Source organism: Geotrypetes seraphini, chromosome 5 (genome assembly GCF_902459505.1).
Source record: "Geotrypetes seraphini chromosome 5, aGeoSer1.1, whole genome shotgun sequence".
NCBI lineage: Eukaryota > Metazoa > Chordata > Amphibia > Gymnophiona > Dermophiidae > Geotrypetes > Geotrypetes seraphini.
Window position 1 is genome coordinate 21,958,340 of NC_047088.1, and position 13,067 is coordinate 21,971,406.

The window sequence follows — 13,067 nt, forward strand, 5'->3', positions numbered from 1 at the left end:
GAATAAATAGGAACAGTACTGAAGAACTTCTTATGGAAGAAATGGTACCGATAGAGACCTCCATTATTTAATACTGCTACATCAATGTTGTAAATGATGGTACCGAGAAATAATCATCAGTACAGAGAATCCATGGGCTCTGAGAAATAATCATTGGTACCGAGCAACGATAAGTACTGAGAAATAATCGCCGGTACCTAGCATCGATGGATCTCGACTTATGATAGATAGAGCAAGATCTGGTACCATAAGGCCTCGATAAGCTATATTGAAGCTGGGCCAGTACCAATGTAGATGGGAAGGGCATTGATGCCAATAAGCATTATAGATTTGTGGCCACCCCTCCATTAGTGCAGCTCTGATCATACACGCTGGAGTGAATGCACAGTACCGTGTACTATGCAGACAGTACCGTAAGTGCAGCAGGGTGTGGTAACCCCAAGGGAGAGACACGCTTCAGAGATAACAACCTGCATCGAAGAATGATGGCATCGAGTGACTCGATGCTATGGATATCTGCAATGCTTGTCAAGGTTTCTCATGTTGAGTATGAAAATGATGCTTGAAAACGATGTTGATGCCAACGTCGATGTCCACTGGTACCAACATAAAATGGGATCGGTACCAAGGGGAAAATAAACGAGCCTTAATAGCTGGAAGAGGTTACCCGAAGTCCAGGCCTAATAGAGAAATGAGTTATTCAAATTTTTTTTTTTTTAATGTTTAAATATATTTATTAAATGTCAAAGTGCAAGCAAACAGATCAAACAAAGCATAACAATTTTCTTTGGTATACGCACATAAGTTATTTAATATATTTTTTTTAAATTTAAAATTTTGATTTTTAAGCCCTGGAATATCGGGTGAATTTCCAGACAGAAAAAGAATACAATGGAGAAAAACTACCACAGCTAGGAAGAAGTCTTGAAGATCAGGAAGGAACCGAGGGTCAAGTAAAAGTTCTGATGAAAACCTGTTGATGCGCTCGGTACAGTTGAAGGCAGTAAAATGTCAATAGGCCAGAAATTAGAAACAGATTAAAAAATTGTGATACAAAGCAATATCAAATAGACACTAACTTAAAAAATGGAAATAGCAGCAAGAATAAAGAAAAATTGACGCGAGAAGGCAAATTTGACTGGACAAAGTCCAGATACATCTTCTTCACTTTGCAAAAAACAAAAAAACTGACAACCTCGCAAGCTGGCATCGGGCAGGAAGGCACTCGCAAATGCGCGGTGCAGGCAGTCACAAAGCTTCATTGAAGCTTTAAGTGACAGTACATTTTTCACTGGCTGTACCAGGCTCCGTGGATGACGTCACCTATCTGTGAGAATATGCTGCCTGCTTGTCCTGGGATAAAAAGCAGGTACAAATCTCTACAAGTATTTTTGGCCTAAGTAATTTTCAAATGAAAAATATGCTCCTTCTTTCCTTGAGAAATTGTTCATAATACGAGTGCATAGGTAAAAAAAAAGTACCAGCAAACTTTGCACCTCTAAAGTTGGGGTTTCTATTCAAACAGTTCCATCCTTTTTACCTAAGTTCATATGTGCATTTCATATCAATCAGCTTTTATTTCTCCCTTCTTTTAGGAAGGAAGATTATGGTAAGGATTATAATAGGTTGCATTCTTGAATATCATAGAATTACATTACATTATCTGAAAATTGATAAATTTGCCAGTCAGATCATGTTTTTGTTCTTTTTGCTGGCCCTAATAAAGGAAATGCAGCTTCTAAGACTACCATAGCATTCTAGATTAAAAAATTCATTTCTACAGTGTATGTGCTTTGTAGTAAAACATTTTTTATTTCTGTACGAGCTCACTCTACTAGAGTGCTTTCCACATCATGAGTAGACTCCTGTGCCTTTTCTCTTGAAGAAATTTTTAGATTTGCGATATGGTCCTTCATATACACATTTTGTAAACATTATCGGGTGGATATTGCAGTGTTTGGGGAGATTGCATTGTTTGGGGAATCAGTTCTTTTGGCTGTTATTTCCCAACCAAATAAAAGACTGCATTGCTACATCCAATCAGTTTTTAGATGTATCTTCTCTGATGACAAGGAAAAAAATTGTGTCTTATCTGATAATTTTCTTTCTTTCCTTTAGTCATGGCAGATGAATCTAGAACCTCTCTCTCTCACTGAGTTATATGCTGAAGTGCTCTGTTGGTTTCTCTGCTCAGGTTTGCTGTTCCACATTTTCTGTTATGTCATATTACAGTTCTGTGTTATTTATTGCTGTTCTCTGTGGGGAAGAAGAACTTATTTGCCCTTGTTGGCTTCTTCCCTTCTGCTTTGTTATGAGAAATACTATGAGTAACTGACCAGAATGCATATTATCATGTATGACAGAGTTCAGTTGTGTCCTCTATCTCTACCTGGTGGTCGATGGTCATAACCCATTGGTTTCTGGATTCATGTGCTATGACTAAAGAAAATAAAATTATCAGGTAAAACATCATTTTTCCATCTGCACTGATAAAGGAAGGCAAAGATAGATTTTGAAAAGAAGCTTGCCTCGAAGGCAAAACCACATATAGTAATTAAAACCTTTTTAGATACATTTGAAGCTGGTAAGATAATCAGTTGGACCTTTAGATGATCAAGGGGTGAAACGGGCAGTCAGGGAGAAGACATAGTGGAAAGACTAAATTAATTCTTTGTTTCGGTCTTCATTGAGGAAGATGTGGGGGAGATATTCATACAAGAAATATATTTAATAGTGATGAGCCAGAATAACTGAAACGAATCTGTATAAACTTGGAATATAATAGGGTAAGCTGACAAACTGAAGAGTAATAAATCATCTAGGCTGAATGTTACATACCCCATAATACTGATAGAATTAAAATATAAAATTGCAGATCTGTTATTAGCAATTTGTAATTTATGTTTAAAATCAAGTGTGATAACTGAAGATTGGAGGTGGCCATGCAACACCAATTTTTGAAAAGGGTTTTAGTCATGACCTGGGAGACAATAGACTGAAGAGGGTGATGTCAGTGTCAGACAAAATGGTAGAGTCTTATAAAGAAAAAAGAATACAGAACATACTGTATACATAAGCATGAATTTATCCAGGAGAAATCTTAGCTTACCAGTCTGCTCCATTTTTTGAAGGCGTGAGTAAATATGTGGATAAAGGTGAGCTGGTTGACACTGTATATCTGGAGTTCTGGAAAGCATTTGATAAACTACCTCATGAAAGACTCATGAGGAAATTAAAAATTCATGGGAGAGGAGGCAGTGTCCTCCTGTGGCTTAAGAATTAATTAAAGGATAGAAAACACAGAACAGGGTTAAATGGTCAGTATTCTTGATGGATATGGGTAAATAGTGGGGCTCCAATCTAATACCCTTCTCAATGCATTTTTAACTTTTTAAAACTGTCACAAAATCAATGAAGAATATCTTCCAACTCATTTAAAGCACATTTTACTATGTTAAGGGGAAAGCCTCAGATTCCCGTGCATTGCTAGATTGTGCACCTGCACTGGAAAGGGAATGGTTCCTCTGAATCCCCCTTCCTGTCCTGCTATAACACTGCTCAATTTCTTCAAAAAATCTTTTAAACTTAATAATTTCAAAGTGTTACTGAAAATCAAGCTACTTGGCTACTTAGCTGCAGGGCAGGATTCTTTAATGATTCAAGAATGTCACTGCATATCCACCAGTCCTCGCGACGTCCAACTAGCTGCCGTTTTGCCCTCAAGCTGCATCAGGGCTCCAGACCAATATTGCGGTGTGCTATTTTGCTTGCTCACTATGGCAGAGACATTCTTGAATCATTAAAGAACTCTGCCTTGCAGCTAAGTAGCCAAGTAGCTTGATTTTCAATAACACTTTGAAATTATTAAGTTTAAAAGATTTTTTGAAGAAATTGAGCAGTGTTATAGCAGGACAGGAGGGGGATTCAGAGCTGGTGAGGAACCATTCCCTTTCCAGTGCAGGTGCACAATCTAGCAATGCACGGGGATCTGAGGCTCTCCCCTTAACGTAGTAAAATGTGCTTTAAATGAGCTGGAAGATATTCAATGATTTTGTGACAGTTTTAAGAAGTTAAAAATACATTGAGAAGGTATTAGATTGGATACATGATTTTTTTTTTCTTTCTCATTCCTGTATATAATTTTGGGTAAATAGTGAGGTTCCCCAGGGATTTGTACTGTGACTTTGCTTAACATATTTATAAATGACCTGGAAACAGGAATTATGAGCAAGGTGATTACATTTGTTGATGACGTAAAGTTATTCAAAGTTATTAAATCGCAAAAGGATTTTTTGAAATTGCAAGTGGACCTTACAAGACTGGGAAATTGGGCATCCAAATGGCAGATGAAATTTAATGCAAAGTGATACACACAGGGAAGAGCAACCCAAACTGTAGCTTCTTGATGGAAGGTTCCAGGTAAGAAGTCACCACCCAAGAAAAGGATCTAGATGTCTTCATTGATATATTGAAATCCTCTGTTCAGTGTGCATTGATGACCAAGAAAGCAAATAGAAAATTGGAAATCATTATAATGCCTTTGTATTGCTCCATGGTGCCACCGCACCGTAAATATTGTATACATTTCTCGTTGCAGAATTAGAAAAGGTATAGAAAAGGGTGACCAAATTGGTAAAGGGAATGGATTGACTCTTCTAAGAGGAAAAGTTGAGGAGGTTGGCATTCTTCAACATGGGAAAGAAACAGTTGAAGGGAGATATAACAGAGGTCTATAAAGTAATCAATGGAGTGGAACAGGTAGACATGAATTATTTGTGTACTCGTTTCCAAAGAATAAGGAAGTATGCAGTGAAGTTATTAGAAGAAAATATTTCTTTACTCGACATACAATTAAGTTCTGGAATTTGTTGCCAGAAAATGTGGTAAAAGCAGTTGGTGTAGTAGGGTTGGACAAGGCTTGGACAAGTTCCTGGAATAAAAGTACATAAACCATTATTAATAATAACTTTAATAATAACTTTATTTTGTATACCGCAGTACCACAAACAGTTCAGAGCGGTTTACAGTGTAAGAGACTGTACATTTACAGTGAAGATACAATGAGGACTGTACATATTCAGTAAAGGTGTTTATACAGCGAAGAACAATGCAGATTTACCATGCAGGAGACTGTACATATACAGCAGAGATATTTATATAGTGGAAAAAAGCAGTGCGAGAGACTTATAGAGCAAAATGCAATGCAAGGGACAGAATAATGCGGTGAAGCGGTTTACTATGCAATGATAGTTACATATATGGCGAGGATGCAGGGTGGTGAATGACAAGAAAAGCTACCAGTATCAATTACAGGATGGAAGTATTTGATTGAGGAGTAGAATTTGGTTATTTGGTGATGGGGGGGGGGGGTTTGAGAAATTTGTCGTAGAGGAAAGATTTGAGAGATTTCCTGAAGGATGAGTAAGATGGGGCAGATGAGATGAGGGTGGTCAGGCAGTTTGTCCATTTGCTGGAAGTTGCATCAGAGACGACCTTTCCGGCAGCCATATGCAACTTTAATGCTCCGGCTGCTGTAAGAAGGCAGTTTAGGCATCGCCGGCCACAGGTAAAGGGCAGGGAGGTTTGCCGGACTGGGCCTGTTGGAGGGGGGGGACGCGAGTGCTTGGCGGAAGCGGATAAGAGGTGTTCTCACTGCAGGGGGGGAGGTGAAACCGCCACGAAGGTAAGGGGCAGGGAGGGAGAAAGGGAGGAAAGGTGGGGTGGAGAGGAAAAGACGCTGAAGAGAAATGGGTAAAACAGAGTGAGAAGGACGTTGAAAGCACATGGGGAAGACAGTGTGGGGAGAAGGACATGGAGAAGACAGAGTGGGGAGAAGAACGACAGAGGGGGGAGAAGGACGCTGAAAGCACATGGGGAAGACAGAGGGGGGAGAAGGACGCTGAAAGCACATGGGGAAGATAGAGTGGGAGAAGACGCTGAAGGGAAATAGGGAAGAGAGATTGGGAGAAGACGCTGAAGAGAAATGGGGAACAGAGTGGGGAGAAGATGCTGAAGGGAAATGGGGAACAGAGTGGGGAGAAGATACTGAAGGGAAATGGGGAACAGAGAGTTGGGAGAAGATGCTGAAGGGAAATGGGGAACAGAGAGTGGGGAGAAGATGCTGCAGGGAAATGGGGAAGAGAGAATGGAGAGAAGATGCTGCAGAGAAATGGGGAAGAGAGAGTGGGGAGAAGGACGCTGAAAGGGAATGGGGAAGAAAGAGGGGGGAGAAGGATGCTGAAAGACATGGGGAAGACAGAGTGGGGAGAAGGACGCTGAAGGGAAATGGCGAAGAGAGAGTGGGGAGAAGATGCTGGCAGGGAAGAAGACAGAGATGCCAGACAATGGGGGGAGCGGAGGGAAGAAGATGGGTGCCAGACTAATTTGGAGGGGGGAGAAGGGGAGAGGCACAGTAACAGAGAAAATGGAAGACGCAGAGAGAAGAGAGACAGTGGATGGAAGGAATTGAATGAGAAGATAAGGAAAGCAGAAACCAGACAACAAAGGTAGAAAAAAAATACTATTTCTTTTTCTTTTTTTTTGCTTCAGGATAAATTAGTATATTAGTTGTGTTGATAAAAATTTATAAACAAAGCCCTGCCAGCTGAACATCTTTTTCTCCAGTTCAGCAGCCAGAACTTTGATTTATAAGGAAGGAATAAGCTAAATATTGCAGTACTGAGTCTTGTATGGATGCTGCAGGGATGGTGACGGGGCAGTGAATGGGATGACGGTGACGGAGCAGTGAAGGGAATGGCGGTGACGGGGCGGTGAAGGGGATGGTGGGCCGGGGATGGTGCAGTGACGGGGACAGATTTTTTCCCCGTGTCATTCTCTAGTACTGAAGAATCTTGAGTCCTGTTATAATTATTTTGGAGCCTTTTAAGTCATAATTTTAGATATAGCTTCAAAGAGATAATATGGCATTTACTAAAATCACAGAAAAGACTATTAGGTAGATCTACAGATGTATAGAGTCTGTTCATATGCAGAATGTTTTTATTTCCATGTGAAAGTTTTAGTACTGAGAAATCATCTCGAAGGAGCCTGGTTTTTTTTGAGTGAATTGAATCTTGTACTTTAACTCATTGCATCGTGATCAATGTTTGTAAAAGTTAGAATATGCCAGCTTTTTCTTGATTGAAAATTTTATTTTATTATCAGTAACTTAGTAGTGAACTAATTTGTCTAATAATGTAAACTAAACATTTGCTTTGATGAACGGAGAAATGTTTGCTCCTTGCAGATCCTTATTTATTTATTTGTTCATTTTTATAGCCCATCCTCCCCATGAGCCCAGAATGGGTTACAATAAAATAAAATTAGGTACTTGCCTAGTATTGATCCTCTCTCAGATGATCTTTATAGTTCATGAGTGAAAAAGTTTGGGGTCTTAGACTATTATCTTCAAATAACAGATTTTGTTAGATTTTGACTTTGTTGTATGAACATGAATTTATTTTAATTATTAAACCTTTACAACACGTTATAAAATGCTGTTTGATTAGGTTTTGTGCTTAGGGACAAAGCATAGCGTAGATCAACTTAATTATACTGTTGAATCGGAGATGTTTGGTAGAACACTTTCCCACTGGTGCAGTAAATGGTAAAGGTGTTAAATCTCTTGCAAATGCACATGTATTAATAATGAGAAAAATCATAACAAAAGGGGGGGGGGAACCATAATTGGAGCATGTGGGTTTTTTTCAATATAATGGTTCAGTGCAAAGGTCTTGAGGGGTGACTGAGGTACACCCATTAATAATTTTTATTATATAAGTCACATCACATTAAATGTTTTAATGACTCCGCATGTATCTTACTATAGACAGCTGAAATGGCTGAACGCTTACAAAAAATGGGTGAGAGTTCTCTCAGAAACTTCACTATGGACACCGAGACAAGTTTATACAACTTTGAAGGTGAAGACTATCGAGAAAAACAGAAGGTAACCTTTGATATGAAGGTGTAAATACTCTATATTTTATAAATATTATTCTACAAACAATTTATCAACTTATTTAGAAAAAGCTGTGTCATACTCTTAAGTAGTCTTATCCCTGACATAAGGACTCATGTAGTCTAGATCAGTGGTTCTCAAACATGCCCTGGGGACCACCAGCCAGTCAGGTTTTCAGGATAAACCTAATGAATATGTATGAGACAGATTTGCATGCCTATCACCTCTGTTATATGCAGTGGTGTAGTGAGGGTGGGAGGCACTCGGGGCGGTGGTGGCCTCCTGTTTCTTCACCGCTCCTACGCCACACTCGTACTGTCCCTCCATACCTCTTTAAATGTTTGCCAGCATGAGCAGCTTCTCTGGCCTGCTGCTCGCACCGTCATTGGTTTTCCCTTTGATGTCACTTCTGGGCCTTGCGACCTGGAAATGATTTCAGAGTGGAGTCAGGCCATCACAAGCAGCTAGCCAGGTACAGGAAGGGGGGCAGGGAGGGCATGAGCATGGCCTGGGAGAGCGGAAAGATGCTGGCATACTCACCAAGACAGTACCTGGGGCGGTTTGCCTCCCCTCCCAATACTACACCACTGGTTATATGCAAAACTGTTTTATGCATATTCAATAAGGATATCCTGAAAACCCAACTGGATGGTGGTCCTCCAGGGTAGCTTTGAGAACCACTAATCTAGAACGTTCATGTACAGTCCTGGAAATTTCCCAGGTGCCCAGTTGACCAAACACTTAAAATTTCAATACTGACATCAAGATCCTAAGATGGGCTATTCTCTCCAGTATTTTACCAGCACTTTCCTGCCTGCTTTAAAGAACAGTAAAGAGGAAGAGGGAAAATATATGTAGCTAGTGGAGATCCTGTTACCATGGAATTGATTGTCTTCTACCAGTCAACTACAGAAGTGAAGTTGGCAGCATGGAAGACATAGCTAGAATCCCTGCAAATGCTGCTGCTTATGTGCTTCTTTTCTAAATAGGGTGCATGTATGAGAAGAAGAGGAGCCAAGCATCATACAATCTAAATGTGCCCTCTGCTGCTAGCCTCACTCATTTGAAGTAAAATGAGAGGCAGGATGTGATGAAAGAAGGTATATATCGAGGATAGATATGGAGAAGGTGATATGCTTTGGGGATAGATAAGACAGGAAGGCATGGGGTAAACTACAGGAGCAGCAGTTATTACACTAAGTTACAACACTAAACACCTTATTTGGCAGACTGGATGAGCTGATTCAGTTTACATCTGACATCATCTAATGTTATAGGCTAGGAGGAAGAGGAGCACAGTGGAGAGAATTTGGGGGTCGGGTAGGGAGGAAAAAGAAATGAGAGAGGAAAGGACAAGATAGAAAAGATGGAGGGGAGAAAGAGAAACCCATGAGGAGAAATGGGAAGTATTTCAGGTAGAGAAGTGCCTCATGGGGAGAGATGAAACATAAAAGAGGAATGTGGGGAGAGGAGAGTGCAAGTCTGCATCTCTAGTTAAGGGATGGTGAGCTCTGGTCTTGAAATGCAAAATGTATATTTGCAATATATTTTCTTACATTTGATTCAAGATCTTGGTTTAATTGCATAATTTAGTTGTCTAGAAAGCTAGATGTCCTTGTAGCACTTGAGATCTAGAATTTTCCATCCCTATCTGTCTCCTAAAAGTTTTCTGCGGATATCTTAAAAGTTTTAAAATACTGTAACTTTATTCTCCAGTTTCAGTGGGACTGTGGGGTTATTTAAACTATTTATACTTTTTTTTTCTATGTATGTCTCCATAGCTGAGTATGATGGAATGGATTGAACCTCCCAAAAGAGAACGAAAAGCCAATTATGCAGTAGATGCATATTTTAGAGAAGCATTACGTGTTAGTGAACCAAAGGCACCAAAGGTAAAAAGATGACATTTTGGGGGGAATTCTAACTCAATTAGTAAATTGGCTTCAATTATGAGCTTTAACAAACTCATAATTGGGGGAAAAAAATAATTGGGAGATTGGTGCAATTTGACAAAAGATAGGCACCTATTGTATGACATCTAGCAATGCCTAATACCAAAGTAGCTGTATTTAGGGATGGAGAGTGACTTGGGTGCTGCTAGGTGTGATTCTCTAAAGAACTTAGTAGCGCCTATAATGTATACCTGTAAAACCCTGGCCTACATTACAGGCGCCTAAGTTTTCAATTAACGTGATTCTGTAATTGGTGCCTAAGTGTGGCTAGGTGCCAATTACTGAATCTAGCCCTTTATATGTACACTTTTTATACTGTGTTAATGCTAGTCTATAGAATCAAAGGCACAGAGAGATAAAGCATTCTGATTAAAATCACACTGATCTACACTCACTGGGGGATGCAGGAATTAGATTCAAAAATTTCACAATTTATTGTTATTATTCTTTTGGGCCAAGCAGTTTTCTCCTGCACCTTTGAACTTCCAACTCAGTCGAAACAAGCTGCTGTTTTGGTTAAGTTTCTGCTTTGTTCCAGCAAGCTTAGTACAATCACTGAAGTAACAAAATATCTTTTGAGAGTCATATACTTGGAGTCATCTGGACCCTTAAATCCAGCCAATAGGTTTCATCATGTGCAGTGACTGATTCCCTCCCTGTGCCATCACATCATCCTGAGCCCTGGTTGACCTATGTCCTCCCCAAGGCAGTATATAACCTCTGGATTTGTCCTACAACACTTTATTTTCTACGACAAATTTCCACATTTTGAGTAATTTATATATAATCATGCAGCAAATGATTCTTCAATTGAAGATGGAATGCACGGATATCCAGGAGGTGGATTTTGTACAGGGACATCAATTGCAAACTATTTGGGAGCCTTTTGGCCTTCATTAACTGTCTATGCTCGCAGCAATGTCTTGAATATTTAACTGAATATTGTTTCTTATTTGCTGTGCTCACTCACACCACTATATATCTGTTCTTTTTGGGAACAACTTATATATACTTAAAAAAAAATTGGGAGGTACAGGCAGGGAGGGTGTTTCTGTATCTGGAAAACTTTTGGTCTCCTGCTTGTTTTGCTGTTGTATCAAGCTATGTTTGTCCTGTTTATTGGACCAGTAAAAGAGATTTGAGATAATCATGCAGAAGTCCAAAGGATCTTCCATCCTGCAGACAGGGTTCTGGTACTCCTGTGTTCATAAGAGAGCAAACTGTTGTGGAAATGTGAAGGGCCCTACAACATGATTGAGAAAATAGGATTCATAGACTATGATTTGGTGTACACTTGCATCAGGGGCATGCTCTCACACCCTAGATGTGTACTTGCAATAATAGTATGAGGTAATTTATACATTCTTTAACCTTAAACATAATTACTGCATAGAATGAACTACAAAACTTTTAATGCTTCTAGAACCACAGTTTAGTTAAATAGCCAAAAGCCTGTGAAGTTCTTCACCATTTTGCTACATATTTCTTGTGTCCAATAGGGTCTTCTCCCAAGCCTTTTATACATAGGATGGCTGACCTATATACCACTGCACATGGAGTAACTTGCTACACACACTGTAACTTAGACCAGTTCCTTGTATCTTATTTAACTGTGCAAAGAACTTGTTTTGAGTTTAGCCATCCATCTGCTTATCCCAACTGACTCTACCACCCATCTTGTCCCCATCTATATATCTTCACTTGGCCTCTCAGCTACATGATAAACTTTATTGTAGGAAAGCATTAGCATCATATCTGTTATTTGAATATTTTAATGCGTGCTTATTAGGTGTTTCGTTAAGATTTTGCTGATATTATATTATATCTGGGTTTTTTAAAAAAAATTCATTGCTGTTAAATGTGTATATTTTTGATACTGTAAGTCAAAAATGAGAGACTGATCTGCAAGTGCAGAGTGCAAACCAAAAGATAAGCAGACCACACAAAAGAAAGCAAGTTACATATTAAACAAAACAGTTCCTGATGTAGCCACATTTTGCCCTGAAGGCTTTGTCAAGGGCAGAAAACTAGAGGGTAACAGAAAAATACCCGTCCCTCTAAAGGTAACAAGCACAGGTAAATTGCCAGCAAACAAGGTCAAGAGGAGTTGTTTTTTCTTTTGTTGGCAATTTATTTGTTACTTTTAGAGAGATAAACGTTCTTCTGTTTCTTCTAGTTTTCTGCCCTTGACAGAGCTTTCAGGCCACTGCTTTATTTAATAAATTGCCTGTTTTCTTTTGTTGGGTGGTCTGCTTATTTTTTTATACTGTTTTGTGGTAGTCTTATTAGGTTTCAATTTGTTGTTTATTGTATTTGTTTATATTTGGTCATTTTTACTATTGTTATGCTGTTAAAAAAATTGTAAGTTTGATCACACCAGCTGTACATCATTTTGGGTGAATCTCTTCATATGAGCAGTTAATAAATCTCAATAAATAACCGAAAAGCAAGAACGACCAATACCAGATGTGTTTTGGCAAGGATTATCTGTTAAAGTAAATGATGTGAGAAATTTTTCCTACAATAAAATAGCACACAGGGTCTTATCTTTTCCAAACCACAGTAATCATGAATCATGGAGAACAGTGTGCAGCAAATTGCCTGTTTAGTCTTATACCATATCATTTTAGGCCCACATGATGGAGCAAACATCTGTTGAAAGCTTTCACTTTTTTCAAAGCTCCTTCACTTATTGTCTTTGATGCATAATAGTTATGACTGCAAAAACAATATTTGCCTGAACCTATGTCTTAATGATGCAAACACTACATAAAATCTTCACCCTTTGCTTTACTGCTAGAGTGTAAGAATATTATTTCATCTTGGTCTAATGAAAGGTTGAATAGTACAATGTAATAACATATGATAGATAAATGGGTGGATGATAAATTTAAAGATGTATTTTATTTAAAGGCACCCCGACCACCAAAACAGCCAAATATTCAAGATTTCCAATTCTTTCCTCCTCGGTTGTTTGAGCTTCTGGAGAAGGAAATTCTTTTTTATCGGAAGACTATAGGTTACAAGGTAATTGCACAAATATTTATCAGTATTATCTGTTGGCACTTAGTTTCATATTCATTTATTTGTTTTTGATTTTATATATTATCTAACTCATATTCAAAGTGGTACACATAATATGAATGCAAAAAAAT

The 13,067-nt window shown here is 38.8% G+C and overlaps 1 protein-coding gene across 2 annotated transcripts in view; it reads left to right on the top strand.

Annotated features, from left to right (window-relative positions):
• Positions 1-13,067, top strand: part of SMARCA1 (SWI/SNF related, matrix associated, actin dependent regulator of chromatin, subfamily a, member 1) — a 129,638-nt gene that overhangs the window by 85,521 nt on the left and 31,050 nt on the right. For both annotated transcript variants that reach the window (XR_004539555.1, XM_033945566.1), the window contains exons 16-18: positions 7,829-7,948; positions 9,742-9,852; positions 12,826-12,939. Coding sequence is in view for 1 of the 2 variants with exons in the window: in XM_033945566.1 (XP_033801457.1) it covers positions 7,829-7,948; positions 9,742-9,852; positions 12,826-12,939 (345 nt within the window). In the remaining variant the exon portion in view is untranslated. The remainder of the gene's footprint in view (positions 1-7,828; positions 7,949-9,741; positions 9,853-12,825; positions 12,940-13,067) is intronic.